A 19,112-nucleotide genomic window follows, 5' to 3' on the forward strand; every position below is an offset into this window, starting at 1 on the left:
GCAGAAGAAAGTACCGGAGTAAAGGCATGGAAGAAGGGAAGGGCAGGGTGTATCTGGGGGTCAGGAAGTGGCTGGTTTCGCTGGAAGGAGAGGCTAGGGTCATACTGAAAAGAGCCTTAAAACGTGAAGAGCCTATTCTAAATTTGGTAGGCAACAAGGAACCCCTGAAGGTTTTAGGGAGAAAGAGAGCAAAACAATGTCACCTTTAGGATAGGGCAGGTGTGCTCACCAAATCCTGCTGCTTTCCTTTCTGCACACACAGCTAAATTACATTTCTGAGCATTCCCTGCAGTTATACAGGCCGCATGACTGAATACCAATTTTTTTTTTTTTGAGACAGAGTCTTGCTCTGTCACACAGGCTGGAGTGCAGTGGCATGTTCGTGGCTCACTGCAACCGCCACCTCCTGGGTTCAAGCGATTCTCATGCCTCAGCCTCCCGAGTAGCTGGGACTACAGGCACACACCACCATGCCCAGCTAATTTTTGTATTTTTAGTAGGATGGGGTTTCACCCTGTTGGCCAGGCTGGTCTCGAACTCTTGACCTCAAGTTATCCACCTGCCTCGGCTTCCCAAAGTGTTGGGATTACAGGTGTGAGCCACTGCACCCGGCCCCATGGGACTGAATTCTGGCTAATGAACTGTAAGAAGTTTCAGCCATTTCCTGGCCCCCAAAACTCCCAGTGGAATCCCCCATGCTCTCTATTCCCTCGCCTCCTGACAAGATGCAGAAGATCTTGTAGAGGACTTTAAGGGCTCCAGGGAAGCCACTAGATGCAGGTCCCTGAATGACCACATAAAAGGCTTCCCAAGGAACTCCTGATTGGACTACAACTGAGGGGTTCTTTGTGACTGCAATTAGCCTCCTCTGACTAACAGGGCAGGTGAGGGTGATGGCCTTTAACTCAAAACTCTGTCCATTACCTAGAAAGCTTTCTGCTGTGACCCACCTGTAAGACAGGACCAACTTGAATATTACAATGATGGTCCCAAGTAAGTCCACATTTGCCCACCGGTCCCGGACATATATAAGCTACTGGCCACGTCCTGTCTGACCTACTCCCTGCAAAAATTCCTCTAGCTAGCTAGTTGGTCTCATTAGCCTCTGCTGTAGAGCTATAATTTTACATGTGGGGGGATTAAAAACCACTTCTATGCATCAGTGTTAAAAAAAGACACATGGGTTTGTGAAAATACACTATACTCAGCAAGATCTAGATATTTAGGTCTGAGTGGAAGTAGTGTGTATATGTATGGGTCTGTTTTGGGTCTGTTTTTGTGTTTGTAATAGATAAATCTGAAGATATAGGCAGGGGCTAGATCGCTGAAGTGAACTGAAACAATTTTTGCTGAACAGGAGACATGAGGTAGATGTTGAAGTGGTGAGGAAGTATAAACCACGTTATTTTTCTTGAAATTCTGGAAGCCCTATTAGGTAGGAGAGAAATTCCATTTGTCTAAAGGGCAGAATCAGAACTAATGAGAAGAATTTACTTCAGGAAGCTTTTAGTCCAACACAAGGGTCATCTTTCTCTAAACACGTCTGGTTGTTGAGGTGATAAATTTTCTGTCATTTTGAAGGCATTTGAGCAGAATTCTGGATAGCTATTCTGGATGCTGTAAGGCAGGTGCTTGAGCAGAAGTCTGGATAGTTATGCTGGATGGCGTAAAGTGGGTACTCAAACGGAAGTCTGGATAGCTATGCTAGATGCTGTCAGGCAGGTGTACAAGCAGAAGTCTGGATAGCTGTACGGGATGCTGTCAGGCAGGTGCTCAAGAAGAAGTCTGGATAGCTACTCTGGATGCTGTCAGGTAGGTGCTCAAGCAGAAGTCTGGATAGCTATGCCAAATTTGCTGTCAGGCAGGTGTACAAGCAGAAGTCCGGATAGCTGTATGGGATGCTGTCAGGCAGGTGCTCAAGAAGAAGTCTGGATAGCTATTCTGGATGCTGTCAGGCAGATGTTCAAGCAGAAGTCTGGATAGCTGTTCTGGATGTTTTCAAGCAGGCATTCAAGTAGAAGTCTGGATAGTTATGCTGGCTGCTGTCAGGCAGGTGCGCAAGTAGAAGTCTGGAGAGCTATTCTGGATGCATTTAGGCAGGTATTGAAGCAGAAGTCTGGATAGCTGTTCTAGATGTTGTCAGGTAAGTGTTGAAGCAGAAGTCTGGATAGCTATTCTGGACGCTGTCAGGCAGGCAGTCTAACGGGGCAGATGGATGTTAAAGCAAGTAATTTATAAACAACTATATGATTATAGCTGTGATAAGAGTTATGAAGGAACTGTCTGAAAGGTTCTAAGTGTGTTTAACAGGAGCTTTGTATCTAGTCTTTGGGGTCAGAGAAATATCGTTCAACTTGAGACTTAAAGGAAGTCTGGATAGCTATTCTGGATGCTGTAAGGCAGATTCAGACATCAGGTGACTCCCTAATTTATATCTCTCAGCCTCATCCTCTCTTCTGAGCTCCACTCCTTATATCCAGCAGCCTCTTTACCAGTTCCTCTTCAGTGGCTGAAAGGCACTTCAAACTGGAAACATGGTCTAATGAATGGTACCACAATCCATCCGGTTTGAAAAGTCAGAACCTAGGTGTCATGCTTGACACCTTCCCCTGATCTCTCCATATCCAATCCATGTCCGCTTCCTTCCAGCTCCTCCACCAGCACTGACATCCAAGCAAACCATCCTCCTCCTCCTGGATGATGACAAAGCCTCTCACGTGACTTACTGTGTCCACTCTGGTGCCCCATGCCATCCCTCTTCCAAAATGCAGCCAGAGAGGTTTTATACAAACAGAAATCTAATTGAGTCATTTCCTTTCCTTCACTTAAAGTTCTTCAATGGCTTCCCTGCTGCTCTCAGGAGTAAGACGAAGGCTCTTAACATTGCCCGCAAAACCCTGCATGTTCTGACATGTCTATCTTACACCTCTCATTTTTTGCTCTCTTGGTAGACGGGCCTTCTCAGTTCTTCCTGCCTACCAGAGTGTTTGTGTATGCTGTTCATGGCGAGAAGGCTTTTCCTTTCCCTCTTGACCTTTATACCTCAGCTCACATATCATTTCCTCAGACAAGTCTTTGCAGACCTTTCTGATTAGGGTAAGTTCCTCCAATATAAGTTCTTTCATAAATTTTCCCTCATAGAACTTGTCAGAATTGAACTTTTACACATGTCCATGGGATTCTCTAATTAATGTGTGCTTCAGTGGATATAAACTCAGTGGCCTGCTTTTGTCACCCTGAACTGCCAGCACCTAGCCCAGTGCTTGACACAGAATAGGCACATAATAGTTCCTTGCTGAGCAAAATGAATGATTCATTAAATGAAATGAGTCAGAAGGGAAGTTGGATTAAATGATTCAAATATGTCTAACTATGGTTTGAAGTTCATTTTAAGAGAAATCTACCTGGGGGTTTTATGTGTGCATCAAAAAGGAAGTCTGGGCAGGTCTGGGCAACTCCAGGATGTGAGGGATGAGAGAGAAGGGATAACAATGAACAAAACATTGATGTTCTTATAAATGATGACGCTCTCAACAGTAGCAGTGCTATGGCACTGCAATCAGATGCTATTTGGATTACACATGAAATTTCCTAGTGACCAAATAGACTTGGCTATGTGTGCATATGTATTTTTTTTAACCAGCCATTTATATTTAATTGGAGTCAACAAAACAGTCTCTCACGATTGACAATAGGAAGAAATGACACTCACATTCCAGACCAATTGGAAAAATATATTACAGTCAATATTTGTGCCTTTTGTGACTGAGTAGAACAAATTCTAGACTATTCATTTGGTTCTCAAACGTTGATTTTCTCAGAGAAAAATGGCTGTGGAGAGTAATGAAGGGCTCTATGGGACATGGTGGGGGCCTGGGAGGGAGTTCTGTACCAGCACACGGCCTTTCTTCCCTCTTCCAATCCTGGGAGTTCAATGTTCAGCTAAGGGCCATTTTTCTGTTCAAATATTTTACAAGAACAATTTCCTGATGTTTTTTCATATTCTTTAGCTATAAGCAAGTTTTCCCTCAACCAATGTAAGTTCTTTTGTAGAAAGACCATTAATTTGGCACAGTATGTACCTCCATCAGCTGAACCCAGCTTAGCCTATTGTAGACAATGGATAAATCTCACCAAATTATGGAAAATTAAAAATTAAAAGTAACTTTTGTGGGGAGGGAGTATTTTAGAAATCATACTGACACAGTTCCAACTAAAATTTGACCAAATGAACATATTAACCAGTTCATAGTTATTAACAAAATTAAAACTAAATACTTCAAATTTCTTAGAGGAATCTCTTGCTTACTAGTGGACACCCAGTGTCTATTAAAGATACACCCACACCTGATATGCTATCATTCCCAAATCAGAGAAAACAGACATTCTATATTTCATAATCCTATCTACCATAGAATTTCTTTAAAGAGGAATCTACCACAGTATATTTAAATTAACGTTTATTTTTAAAAATTTTGCACATTTGGTACACTTTATTTTTCACAAAACAAAGTATACCAATATTCCACTATTTAGCATCTCTTTAATAGATGTTGTTAAACTTGTTATTATAATGAACACACCAATTCTTAAATCCTGCTTCACTTTAATAAATCTGTGTATAATCATATTAATTGTCACAATTATCTCTATAAACATGTATTGTGCTACGCATCTACCATAATCAGGTCCTAATTAACACCTACTAAGAAAAGTAATTTAGAACTTTGGTTTCTAAAATAAAAAGTAGAAGAGACAAAGTTTCCATAATGAGAAAAATCTTAATAAAAGAAAACTACAAACGCATGCTTTTGAATTCTAAAAGGAACTCTTTTAAGAGCTGATATCAATATGCATAAAATAAGGTTAAAAATCAAGATTAGATTAAAGTCATGCTCTAGGCGTTTCATTTCCTTGAGTTTGTGGAAAATGAACTTAGTGTAGGTCAGAGATGTTACCACTAATTATTTTCCTATTTTACTGAGGGGTACATGCCTTTGTAGTTAGATTGTAAAACCTGAGGGTCTACTCTCTAATTGTCTTTTAGAAAAATAAACATTCATTTTTGTCTCAAGATACAATGTTCTAATTATTATAGTCATTTAAATTTGCACGATTTTCAAAGCTTAACCAGAAAAACCTGCTGAATTTTCATCTCTAATCACTGAGGGGTCATGCTCAAGACTTACATCTATTACCTAACAATCAAATCAGAATTAAAGCTGGTACCAAAAGTCCAGACTTTGAATTGGATTACTTTTCATTGTAGTAGTATATGTGAATTGTTATTAAGAACATAACAAATACAAAAAAGGCTGATCTTGTACAGCAGTATTATTTTAGACAAGGTACTTACCTTTCTAAGCCTCACCTCTTCATCCGTAAGATTGGGATAATCATAGTACTGAAGTCATGGCATTTTTGTTACAGCACATGAATCAATGCATGTAACATGTTAAATGCAGTGCCCAGTAGGGAGTAATATGTTATTAATACCTAGTAAATATGCTATTAACACCTTCCATCATGGATAGTATTTAACAGTTTACCAAGTCTGTTCTCAGTCATTTATTCCTTGCTTTAGCCACACTTTGAGCAGTGACCAGGCACTTAATTGGGCATGTATTGCCCTAGTACTATGTAAGGCAGGGAGTAAGGTGGACACAGTCACCTCCTTCAAAGAGCTCACAGTCTCACGGGGCAGATGGATGCTAAAGCAAGTAATTTATAAACAACTATATGATTATAACTGTGATAAGAGTTATGAAGGAACAGTCCGAAAGGTTCTAAGTGTGTTTAACAGGAGCTTTGTATCTATTCTTTGGGGTCAGAGAAATATCGTTCAACTTGAGACTTAAAGGATGATGGATATCAGGATACATGCTCAATCTCTCTGCAATTTCCAGTCACCTGTGCAGTATTATGATTCCATGTCTACAGAAGAAGAAACTGAGGCTCCAATGTTTAGAGATCTGTCCATGCTCCGAGCAGGAGCTCAGAAGCCAAGCACCCCAATGCCTGTGTGTGTGTGTGTGTGTGTGTGTGTGTGTGTGTTTAATTACATATGATGATGCCCTCTGTGGATCAGGAGGACGTTGAAGCAGATTCTTTCCATATTTTCCAATTCTTCCACTTATTTTCTATGCAATTTTGTAAAGCTATCTAACTAAAAATGTTTGTTTTGCTATCTGAAAAACTGGGTTTATTAATGATTGTATACATAAGTATCAAAATTGCACAAATATGATAATTAAGTGCATGTGATAAGGACTAAAAGGGTTTATGAGGAATCCAACACAGAACACAATACCATAATATCCATTTTCAGAGGGAAAAAAATAGGGCTGTGGGGACCGGGGAGGGCAGGGAAAAGGGAGCAGGGCAAACTGAAGTGGCTTCAGTGCCAGGCAGGTAACACACACATGGCAAACAGGCACATGCAGAATGTAGGGGAACTGTGGCTCATTTGAGAGTGCATGCCTAATGCAAAGTATTTTAATTGAAAACTTTCTTAGACCTGTTGGAGGACTGTCATTCTGTAAACCCAGGAAGCACAATGAAAAGGAAAGCAAATAGGCAAATGACTACAGCAGGAAGGGCCCTAGGCAATTAAAATGTCTTCAACTTTTGCAAATAATTAAAACCAGAACTTAGCCTTACCTCATTAATAAAAAGTTTAAGACACTTTTTGAAAGGTAATCAAATAATATTAAAAACTAAAATTAGATCTCTTTCTCCTCTGAACTGGAGTAGGACCTTAGACAGTGTATAAATATCATTTGTGTGTAAAGTTAGGATATTTAGACGAGATAAAAAGTAATAAAGCACAGGATATTGCTTTTCTTCATAAACTCTTAATTTATTAAAAAGTCAGAATTAGCCTCTTTTTTTTCTTTACTCTTAATGAGCAAAGAAACTTTTTTTTTTTAGGGAAACAAGTTTATCATTTCAAGAAAACTTTCCATTTTGAATAACTAGCACAGCTTATTGACAAGCTGTGGTAGACAATTTCCAGCATTTGGGCTTGGAAATAGGGCAAGAGAAGAAGAAGAGAAGAAAGCTTCCCAGGAAGATGATGCTTAAAACTACTATGGTCATGAGAAATTGCTTAAAGGGAGTCAGCAGTTAAAAATGCACCTCTGAAACCAGCCTGCCTGGTCACATCCTAGGCCCACTGCTCACTACTTGATCTTTGCAAGCCTCAGTTCCCTCACCTACAAAATGGCGATTATTGAGTAGAGTTAACAATAATCTATTGTATATTTCAAAACAGCTAGAAGAAAGGTTTCAAATGTTCTCATCACCAAGAAACAATAAATGCTTAAGATGATAGATATGTTAACTTCTCTGATTTGATCATTACACAGTGTGTACATGCATTGAAATATCATGTTGTACCCCATAAATATGTACAATTATTATGTGTCAATCATAAAAAGGGTGATTATGATGGTATCTACATAAGATGGTGTGAGAGAGGATTAAATGTATAAACTATGTAAAGGGTTCAGTGCTTAGAACACAGTAACAACTACTAAATGGTAGCTCTGATGATAATGATGATGATTTAATGCTAAATACCCTAATCTGCTCAAATTATTTGGCTATTATTTCATTCATTCATTTAATCACTTAATCAACAAATATTTACTGAGCTCCTGGTAAGGGCTAAGCATTGAGCTAGGTGCCAGGAATACAACAATAAATAGGACCCTGCAGTTCTCAGGCTTACATTTTAGTGGGGGAGACAGCAAGAAGGAAGCAATCAAGTAAATAAGAAAATATCAGGTAACGATAAATGCTGTGCTGAAAGTAAAAACTGGGTGATGTCACAGAAAGAGTGTCTTGGGGGTTGGTGGAGTGTATTGATTATTATAGCCTCGAGTTCACCAGTAGTGAAAAAGTATCTGAAAATTCAGTTCAATTAAAATATCTCAAAATTCATACTGACATAGTGTAGATAACCATATATTATATATTTCCCTATTAAACCATAAACTAAAAAGTTGTTTAATATTTAACTATACATAGACTTTACTTTGTTAATAATTCTGGATTTCCTTCTTATTACATATTTTAATTACAAATATTGATATTAAACAGAGAAATATATTTTAATTTTATAGCAAGTCTTAGAATTTTTTAAAATACAGAAAAGTATAAAGAAGAAACTAGAGGAGGGGGCGGAGCAAGATGGCCGAATAGGAACAGCTCCAGTCTCCAGCTCCCAGCGCAAGCCACACAGAAGACAGGTGATTTCTGCATTATCAACTGAGGTACTGGGTTCATCTCACTGGGGAGTGCCGGACAATCGGTGCTGGTCAGCTGTTGCAGCCCGACCAGCGAGAGCTGAACAGGGCGAGGTATCGCCTCACCTGGGAAGCGCAAGGGGGGAGGGAATCCCTTTTCCTAGCCAGGGGAACTGAGACACACAACACCTGGAAAATCGGGTAACTCCCCCCCACAATACTGCGCTTTAAGTAAACGGGCACACCAGGAGATCATATCCCACCTGATCGGGAGGGTCCCACACCCATGGAGCCTTCCTCATTGCTAGCACAGCAGTCTGCGATCTAACCACAAGGCAGCAGTGAGGCTGGGGGAGGGGCGCCCGCCATTGCTGAGGCTTAAGTAGGTAAACAAAGCCCTGGGAAGATCGAACTGGGTGGAGCTCACAGCAGTTCAAGGAGGCCTGCCAGTCTCTATAGACTCCACCTCTGGGGACAGGGCACAGCTAAACAACAACAACAACAACAACAACAACTAAAAGCAGCAGAAACCTTTGCAGACACAAGTGACTCTGTCTGACAGCTTTGAAGAGAGCAGTGGATCTCCCAACACGGAGGTTGAGATCTGAGAACGGACAGACGGCCTGCTCAAGTGGGTCCCTGACCCTTGAGTAGCCTAACTGGGAGACATCCTTCACTAGGGGCAGACCGACACCCCACACCTCACAAGGTGGAGTACACCCCTGAGAGGAAGCTTCCAAAGCAAGAATCAGGTACACTCGCTGTTCAGCAGTATTTTATCTTCTGCAGCCTCTGCTGCTGACACCCAGGCAAACAGGGTCTGGAGTGAACCTCAAGCAATCTCCAACAGACCTACAGCTGAGGGTCCTGACTGTTAGAAGGAAAACTGACAAAGAGGAAGGACACCCACACCAAAACCCCATCAGTACGTCACCATCATCAAAGACCAGAGGCAGATAAAACCACAAAGATGGGGAAAAAGCAGGGCAGAGAAGCTGGAAATTCAAAAAATAAGAGCGCATCTCCCCCTCCAAAGGAACGCAGCTCATCACCAGCAATGGATCAAAGCTGGATGGAGAATGACTTTGACGAGATGAGAGAAGAAGGCTTCAGTCCATCAAACTTTGCAGAGCTAAAGGAGGAATTACGTACCCAGTGCAAAGAAACTAAAAATCTTGAAAAAAGAGTGGAAGAATTGATAACCAGAATAATTAATGCAGAGAAGGCCATAAACGAACGGGCAGAGATGAAAACCATGACACGAGAAATACATGACAAATGCACAAGCTTCAGTAACCGACTCGATCAACTGGAAGAAAGAGTATCAGCGATTGAGGATCAAATGAATGAAATGAAGCGAGAAGAGAAATCTAAAGAAAAAAGAAGAAAAAGAAATGAACAAAGCCTGCAAGTATGGGATTATGTAAACAGACCAAATCTACATCTGACTGGGGTGCCTGAAAGTGAGGGGGAAAACGGAACCAAGTTGGAAAACACTCTTCAGGATATCATCCAGGAGAACTTCCCCAACCTAGTAGGGCAGGCCAACATTCAAATTCAGGAAATACAGAGAACGCCACAAAGATACTCCTCGAGAAGAGCAACTCCAAGACACATAATTGCCAGATTCAACAAAGTTGAAATGAAGGAAAAAAATCTTAAGGGCAGCCAGAGAGAAAGGTAGGGTTACCCACAAAGGGAAGCCCATCAGACTAACAGCAGATCTCTTGGCAGAAACTCTACAAGCCAGAAGAGAGTGGGGGCCAATATTCAACATTCTTAAAGAATTTTCAACCCAGAATTTCATTTCCAGCCAAACTAAGTTTCATAAGTGAAGGAGAAATAAAATCCTTTACAGACAAGCAAATGCTTAGAGATTTTGTCACCACCAGGCCTGCCTTACAAGAGGCCCTGAAGGAAGCACTAAACATGGAAAGGAACAACCGGTACCAGCCCTTGCAAAAACATGCCAAAATGTAAAGATCATCAAGGCTAGGAAGAAACTGCATCAACTAACGAGCAAAATAACCAGTTAATACCATAATGGCAGGATCAAGTTCACACATAACAATATTAACCTTAAATGTAAATGGACTAAATGCTCCAGTTAAAAGACACAGACTGGCAAACTGGATAAAGAGTCAAGACCCATCAGTCTGCTGTATTCAGGAGACCCATCTCACATGCAGAGACACACATAGGCTCAAAATAAAGGGATGGAGGAAGATCTACCAAGCAAATGGAGAACAAAAAAAGCAGGGGTTGCAATACTAGTCTCTGATAAAACAGACTTTAAACCATCAAAGATCAAAAGAGACAAAGAAGGCCATTACATAATAGTAAAGGGATCAATTCAATGGGAAGAGCTAACTATCCTAAATATATATGTACCCAATACAGGAGCACCCAGATTCATAAAGCAAGTCCTTAGAGACTTACAAAGAGACTTAGACTCCCATACAATAATAATGGGAGACTTCAACACCCCACTGTCAACATTAGACAGATCTGCGAGACAGAAAGTTAACAAGGATATCCAGGAATTGAACTCATCTCTGCAGCAAGCAGACCTAATAGACATCTACAGAACTCTCCACCCCAAATCAACAGAATATACATTCTTCTCAGCACTACATCGCACTTATTCCAAAATTGACCACATAATTGGAAGTAAAGCACTCCTCAGCAAATGTACAAGAACAGAAATTATAACAAACTGTCTCTCAGACCACAGTGCAATCAAACTAGAACTCAGGACTAAGAAACTCAATCAAAACTGCTTAACTACATGGAAACTGAATAACCCGCTCCTCAATGACTACTAGGTACACAACGAAATGAAGGCAGAAATAAAGATATTCTTTGAAACCAATGAGAACAAAGATACAACATACCAGAATCTCTGGGACACATTTAAAGCAGTGTGTAGAGGGAAATTTATAGCACTAAATGCCCACAAGAGAAAGCTGAAAAGATCTAAAATTGACACTCTAATGTCACAATTAAAAGAACTAGAGAAGCAAGAGCAAACATATTCAAAAGCTAGCAGAAGGCAAGAAATAACTAAGATCAGAGCAGAACTGAAGGAGATAGAGACACAAAAAACTCTCCAAAAAATCAATGAATCCAGGAGTTGGTTTTTTGAAAAGATCAAGAAAATTGATAGACCGCTAGCAAGACTAATAAAGAAGAAAAGAGAGAAGAATCAAATAGATGCAATAAAAAATGATAAAGGGGATATCACTACCAACCGCACAGAAATACAAACTACCATCAGAGAATACTATAAACACCTCTATGCAAATAAACTAGAAAATCTAGAAGAAATGGATAATTTTCTGGACACTTACACTCTCCCAAGACTAAACCAGGAAGAAGCTGAATCCCTGAATAGACCAATAGCAGGCTCTGAAATTGCGGCAATAATTAATAGCCAACCAACCAAAAAAAGTCCAGGACCAGAGGGATTCACAGCTGAATTCTACCAGAGGTACAAGGAGGAGCTGGTACCATTCCTTCTGAAACTATTCCAATCAATAGAAAAAGAGAGAATCCTCCCTAACTCATTTTATGAGGCCAATATCATCCTGATACCAAAGGCTGGCAGAGACACAACAAAAAAAAGAGAATTTTAGACCAATATCCCTGATGAACATCGATGCAAAAATCCTCAATAAAATACTGGCAAACCGGATCCAGCAGCACATGAAAAAGCTTATCCACCATGATCAAGTGGGCTTCATCCCTGGGATGCAAGGCTGGTTCAACATACGCAAATCAATAAACGTCATCCAGCATATAAACAGAACCAAAGACAAAAACCACATGATTATCTCAATAGATGCAGAAAAGGCCGTTCACAAAATTCAACAGCCCTTCATGCTAAAAACGCTCAATAAATTCGGTATTGATGGAACGTATCTCAAAATCATAAGAGCTATTTATGACAAATCCACAGCCAATATCATCCTGAATGGGCAAAAACTGGAAAAATTCTCAGTCTCAGCCCAAAATCTCCTTAAGCTGATAAGAAACTTCAGCAAAGTCTCAGGATACAAAATTAATGTGCAAAAATCACAAGCATTCTTATACACCAGTAACAGACAAACAGAGAGCCAAATCATGAATGAACTTCCATTCACAATTGCTTCAAAGAGAATAAAATACCTAGAAATCCAACTTACAAGGGATGTAAAGGACCTCTTCAAGGAGAACTACAAACCACTGCTCAGTGAAATAAAAGAGGACACAAACAGATGGAAGAACATACCATGCTCATGGATAGGAAGAATCAATATCATGAAAATGGCCATACTGCCCAAGGTAATTATAGATTCAATGCCATCCCCATCAAACTACCAATGAGTTTCTTCACAGAATTGGAAAAAACTGCTTTAAAGTTCATATGGAACCAAAAAAAAGCCCGCATCTCCAAGACAATCCTAAGTCAAAAGAACAAAGCTGGAGGCATCACGCTACCTGACTTCAAACTATATTACAAGGGTACAGTAACCAAAACAGCATGGTACTGGTACCAAAACAGAGATATAGACCAATGGAACAGAACAGAGCCCTCAGAAATAAGACCACACATCTACAGCCATCTGATCTTTGACAAACGTCAGAAAAACAAGCAATGGGGAAAGGATTCCCTATTTAATAAATGGTGCTGGGAAAATTGGCTAGCCATAAGTAGAAAGCTGAAACTGGATCCTTTCCTTACTCCTTATACGAAAATTAATTCAAGATGGATTAGAGACTTAAATGTTAGACCTAATACCATAAAAACCCTGGAAGAAAACCTAGGTAATACCATTCAGGACATAGGCATGGACAAGGACTTCATGTCTAAAACACCAAAAGCAATGGCAACAAAAGCCAAAATTGACAAATGGGATCTAATTAAACTAAAGAGCTTCTGCACAGCAAAAGAAACTACCATCAGAGTGAACACGCAACCTACAGAATGGGAGAACATTTTTGCAATCTACTCATCTGACAAAGGGCTAATATCCAGAACCTACAAAGAACTCAAACAAATTTACAAGAAAAAAACAAACAACCCCATCAAGAAGTGGGCAAAGGATATGAACAGACATTTCTCAAAAGAAGACATTCATACAGCCAACAGACACATGAAAAAATGCTCATCATCACTTGCCATCAGAGAAATGCAAATCAAAACCACAAAGAGATACCATCTCACACCAGTTAGAATGGCAATCATTAAAAAATCAGGAAACAACAGGTGCTGGAGAGGAAACTATCGCAAGAACAGAAAACCAAACACCGCATGTTCTCACTCATAGGTGGAAACTGAACAATGAGATCGCTTGGACTGGGGAAGGGGAACATTACACACCAGGGCCTATCACGGGGAGGGGGGAGGTGGGAGGGATTGCATTGGGAGTTATACCTGATGTAAATGACGAGTTGATGGGTGCTGACGAGTTGATGGGTGCAGCACACCAACATGGCACAAGTATACATATGTAACAAACCTGCACGTTATGCACATGTACCCTAGAACTTAAAGTATAATTTAAAAAAAACCAAAAAAAAAAAACAAAGAAGAAACTAGAAATGTCCCATAATTACTCATTGACATCAATCATGAATACAGTTGGAAAATTAAAATTCTGTAATAGAGAAGGGTATGACACTAGAAGTAAAAGTCTTTTCTCACTGCCCCTGCCTCCACTAGTCCCTGTCTCAAAGGTAATTATCAAGTTTCCTGTGTTTCCTTAAAACTTTTATGCATATATCATATGTAGGTAACTATCTTTTTTATTTCTATCAATGAGATCATACTGAAACAACATTCTTGGTTTCTATTTTTCACTGACTGACGCAGCTTTGAGACTTTTCCAGGCCATCACAGGCAGAGCAGGTCATTCTTTGTATAGGTGCATGATATCTTATTGTGCGGTTATTGAGTCAATTCCCTACGGTATGCAAGTAGTTTGTCTCTGGATTTTTGTTATTACAAGCAATGCAGTCATAAATATCTAAAGGAGAAACGTAAAAATAGGTTTGAGTCAATCCTGCAAAAGTAACACAATTGTCAAACTGATAAAATGAATTTAATAATATAATATTATGTTTTATATTATTAAAATTTTTTCAGTATTTGGCAGAAATTGTACAGAAAAATTAAAATCCACTCTATACATGATTTGTGTCATCTGTGTTGTAACAGATTCCACAGATATTGATCGATAAGATCCATATTCAATGGATATTATTTCACACTTAAAATTTTTTTGACAAAAGAATGTGACTAGTTATGTTTCACTTTTATTGAAGATAGGGAAAGAGGATATATGATTCAAACGTAAGAGATGACTGAGTTTATTTTGAATTATCACACATTGAAACTAAAAACTGTGAGATATCTTTAACCAGCAATCCTAAGACAAGGTTAAGCAAAAGTCTGAGTTTAGAAAAGAAGAAATTAAAGAGTGTCTTGATTTATTCTGAAGTCAGAATCTAACTCCTCCTTTTAGGTTCTCCTACTTCACAGTAGACTTTTAAATATTTGAATCTTGCTTTCATAGTGTGGAACCAACAGAAAAATTTTTAGTAAGGACTTCACCATTGCCAAAAACAGTTAGATGACTAGTTCATGTTTTTTTTTTTTTTTTTGCTTGACGCATTAATTTACCCATTTGCAATTGTGCTAGGAGCTAGGGATGTCAGTGTCTTCTCATTCAAAAAGGAGTAAGAATCCAATAATATGGCTGCTGTGGACAAGAGGGCACTTGGGAAGACTGCCTTGTAATTTTAAAGTAAATTACTAGTTTTGATTTGTGCTTAGTGGACCACTGCATCTTGTCACTAGCAGCTGAATGCTCAACTTCAATAACCAGATCTGGTTCTCTGGTTCAATTAAACTGGGGTCCCATTAATGAAAATAAGATCATCAGATTCCACAGTCTTCTGCAACAGTATTAGTTAATGTGTACTGGGAATTGACAAAGTGAATAGTGTGAATGCGTGGTTTTTGGAAACATAATCATTAGTTTCATTAAAAGCTCTTGATCAAGTTGTATTCTATTCAACAAAATGCACTCCAAAACAGTCAGAAGTTTTAAGGTTTCCTTTTCAGCTTGTGTGAAAACACTAGAAAGCACCCACAGAAAACAGATACTTCTTTCTCTAGAGGTTTCATTGGGATCTCTCAATATGTGCATTTATAATAAAATATCACAATTTACATGAGTAGTCCATAGTTAATTAAAGAGAACACATTTTCTCATGCAATTCAAATCTCATTGTGGGGAGTCCACTTTTTAGAAAGACACAAAAACAAGTACTTCAAATGAAGAAATATCTCTTGGCTTTCCCATGATTAAAAAGCCTGTCCTTGGGAATTATTCATTAGCTACACCTTTCAAATGGCTTACACAAAGAACAAGAATTATTACAATATTCACTGATGGTAAGCTTCAAAGCTCACAAATGTCAAAATCAGCAATTGAAAAGTATTTACAGAAAGAGAACCACAAAGTGCAATTTATGTTTGTGTAATCTTAGCTGGCATACATGTGCAATGAGATTTACTGAAGAAGTGCAATCATAAAGCCTATGGTAATGGATATAAATATAATTGGGATTCACAGAGCAGAAGAAATGTGCTATGAGATGACAATTATTCATTTCTGTATATATGACTCAAGTTCACTATTATGCACTGAGAGCCCATTTATGGAAATTGCAAAATATATATTAACATCCTCTTTTATCAGTTGGGTTCAAGTATGGCCTATGAAAAAGTTTGTGTTTAATTATAACATTGAATTAGTGATGCAATTAATATTTATTCAAATTCCCATTTAATTTCACACATTATAAGTGTCTTTCAATTTTAAATCGAAAAAGACACTTAAAATATCTGGATATAGACTCGCACTTTCATTTAAAGACATAATTAATTCTTAAAACATTAAGCTAGAAAAATAGCATTTACAATGGCAAACAATTATCTGATATGCTTTATAGTTTAGCATTTGTTATGGAAAGTTATCATAGCATATTAGATACAGATATATCATTTGTTATAGAATACACTCTTACTTATTTTATTCTGTGGTACATCTTCCATTCAGATTGAATTGTGACCCAAAGTGTTTACAGTAGCTGTCTGGGTAGTCAGATCTTTTTAATCCTTTTATGTATATATTTTCTCAAGGCTCTTTAATGACCATGGATTGTATATAGTCTCTCTCTGTCTAAATATAGTATATATAGTAAGCATACAAATTCCCATTGTGTGTGCCTGCATTGCTATCAAAAAGTCCTACCTAAAGTTGGTAACTGCAGAAGCAGGTGATGAGTACACAGGTATTGTTCATCATACATTCTCTCGAATTTTCTGTAAGTTTGGAAATGTCATAATTAAGGGCTAAATAACGTACTGCTTATTTATACATAGTAGTCTGCCAGGATTTATACTGAAAAGGTTACCAAATAGGTCCCAATGCTCTGGGAATATACAATTTAGGACAAGTTATACTGATGAAGATTGACATATAGAAAATATCCCAAGAATAAATGAACATGGAATAAGTACAGAGAATAAAATGAGTTCACTTTTGAAATTTTCATATCATGGTTATCTCCTTTCTCTTGTTTCTCCTTGACCTCCTTCAAACTTTGACCACTCTCTCATCCCCATCTATTACCTGAGAATCACTGAGTCTTGCCAGTTTTCCTGGCAGTTGCTCTCAGGGCCATTGCTTCCCACTTTCAAAGCTACTGTGAGTCTGGGCCTTTGCCATTTTAAGCCTAGATTGCCACAAAGACTTCTTAGTTGTGCTCCTTAATTTCTGGTCTCACTTGATTTCAAAATTTCACTTTGAATCCTGCTGTTAAATTCAACTTCCTAAAACAGAAGTTATCATTCCTCTACCTTAGGAAATTGAAGCCCATTTCTCTTGTATTCTTCCAACACAGTCACTCTGCTTATACTAAGGCCCTTCCTCTTATTAATCCCTCAGTAAACTTATCTACCCATTGTGCTGTCTCTTTGTCTTTGCTCAGTCTTCTGCTCCATCTTACACTTCCAACAACCTCACATCTATTTATTTATTATAAGTACTTTTTTATATAAGTATAGGTTGGATACTTTCAAGATCTACTTCTTCCTCCATACATGTCCTGTGATTGCCACCATCATTTTACCTTTCATTGAAATACTTCAGTGTTTGTGAGTGTCACCTGAACCACACGGCTTTTGTGGGATAAGTGATCCAGTGGTCCATCCTAGGCCAATTAAATCAGAATCCCTGGGACACAGACATCAGAAAATTTTTTTTGACATTAAAAATGTCTCTAACCTGTAAGGAGGTGATTCTAATACGTAGGTAGTTGAGAACCACTCACCCAGACAATATTAAATTTCTTCATTTGTACGTACTATTCATTCATTTGGTCAACAGCTCTGGTGTCCATCACAGAGGTAGAACACTGGCAGTCCTGACATGTTTTGTTTGGCCCATGGAGTGTTTTCAAAATATTTTAGACAATGTTTTAAAATTGGGAGATTTATCATAAACATTCACATATCCAGCTCCTCTTGAGAAAAATGGGAGATCTGGTGAGAGTGGGCCTGCCTTTCTGAAAGGCAACACTAGCTAGAACTGAATTGTGGCTCTCCCTTCTAGACTGAGGGAGCTTTCAGTTGGCTTCAGTCCCCACCACTCCCTACAACTAACTCCCTCACAGGGGCTGAGTGTTAATTGCAATTTAATGTATTATTTGCACAGTTGTTAAAGTTACTGTTTCCCTTAATACCATAACCATTTCTCTCACTGCTGAAGTTGAAAATATTTCTATGTGTCAAATACTCAGGCAACCAGCCCACTTTGTTCATTTATGTTATCCTCCTGGCCTTGTTAGTGATCTGAGTTTGTAGCCCCTGGCCTGGTATGTGGCAAGTATACTCTGTTAAGTGCTAAGGATATAGAAGAATGAGGGACAATGCCCTTTTTGGAGGAAGTCACACTTTATGGGGGAGATGCAGACATATTACACTTTTAATTTAGGTGCCTGGGTGTGTACCTGATTCTGCTGATCTTAGAGGATGGCCTCCAAATTTTATTTCAGTTTGTCGAAGTTTAGTCATGTTTAGCAGCTGTGTGACATGTGGAACATCTGTCATTAGTTGACAGCTTCGTGGTATAATATCTGTAGGCTCATCTGTTGAAAAGGGGACACCACAGACAGCTGGAAATAAAGACAAACATTCATTTTCAAAATGTAAGCCATTTCTGCTAAATCACATAAATGAAACCAATTAAAATTAAAGATTTTATCATATGACTTTGTATGAGTTATTCAACCTTTCAGCCCTGATTTTCTCATTTGTAAAATGAGCATGATAATTTTACTGCTTACTTCCTAGGGTAGACAGGATTAAATGAGATAAAGCTTACACTATATGGAGCAAGTTCAGAAAACTATACAATAAATAAGAGCATGCATTGGAAATATTCCACACTTTCTTTTCAATACTAGAGGTGTGACTTGAGCGAACTAATTAGGTATGCACCATTTAAGATTTCTGGGAGTACATCAGCATATTTATATGAGATCAGTAGGTACAAACATATTGAATAACTTAAGCACCCACAGCCGTTATATGGGTAAATTAATTTTTTAACTTTTTATTTTGAAATAATTTTAGACTTTTAGAAAAGTTAAAAGTTTAGAGAGCTTCCTATTACCCTTTACCCAGCTTCCTCTGTTAACATCTTACCTTCTAATATTTTCAAAATAATAGCTTATTATACTTACAATGATATTTTATTTTAATTTCATTCATATATATTTATATGGATATTTTAATTTTCTTTTTAAAAA

The 19,112-nt window shown here is 38.5% G+C and overlaps 1 protein-coding gene and 1 pseudogene across 4 annotated transcripts in view; both read right to left on the reverse strand.

Annotated features, from left to right (window-relative positions):
* LOC126948836 (B-cell CLL/lymphoma 7 protein family member C-like) overlaps window positions 1-19,112 on the reverse strand; it is a 1,005,321-nt pseudogene that overhangs the window by 157,906 nt on the left and 828,303 nt on the right.
* The window catches only part of CFAP20DC (CFAP20 domain containing), a 307,261-nt gene that overhangs the window by 117,868 nt on the left and 170,281 nt on the right, over window positions 1-19,112 (reverse strand). For all 4 annotated transcript variants that reach the window (XM_050781227.1, XM_050781230.1, XM_050781228.1 and 1 more), the window contains one exon: window positions 18,312-18,476. In XM_050781227.1, the coding sequence (XP_050637184.1) occupies window positions 18,312-18,476 (165 nt within the window). The remainder of the gene's footprint in view (window positions 1-18,311; window positions 18,477-19,112) is intronic.

Source organism: Macaca thibetana, chromosome 2 (assembly GCF_024542745.1).
Source record: "Macaca thibetana thibetana isolate TM-01 chromosome 2, ASM2454274v1, whole genome shotgun sequence".
Taxonomy (NCBI): Eukaryota; Metazoa; Chordata; class Mammalia; order Primates; family Cercopithecidae; genus Macaca; species Macaca thibetana.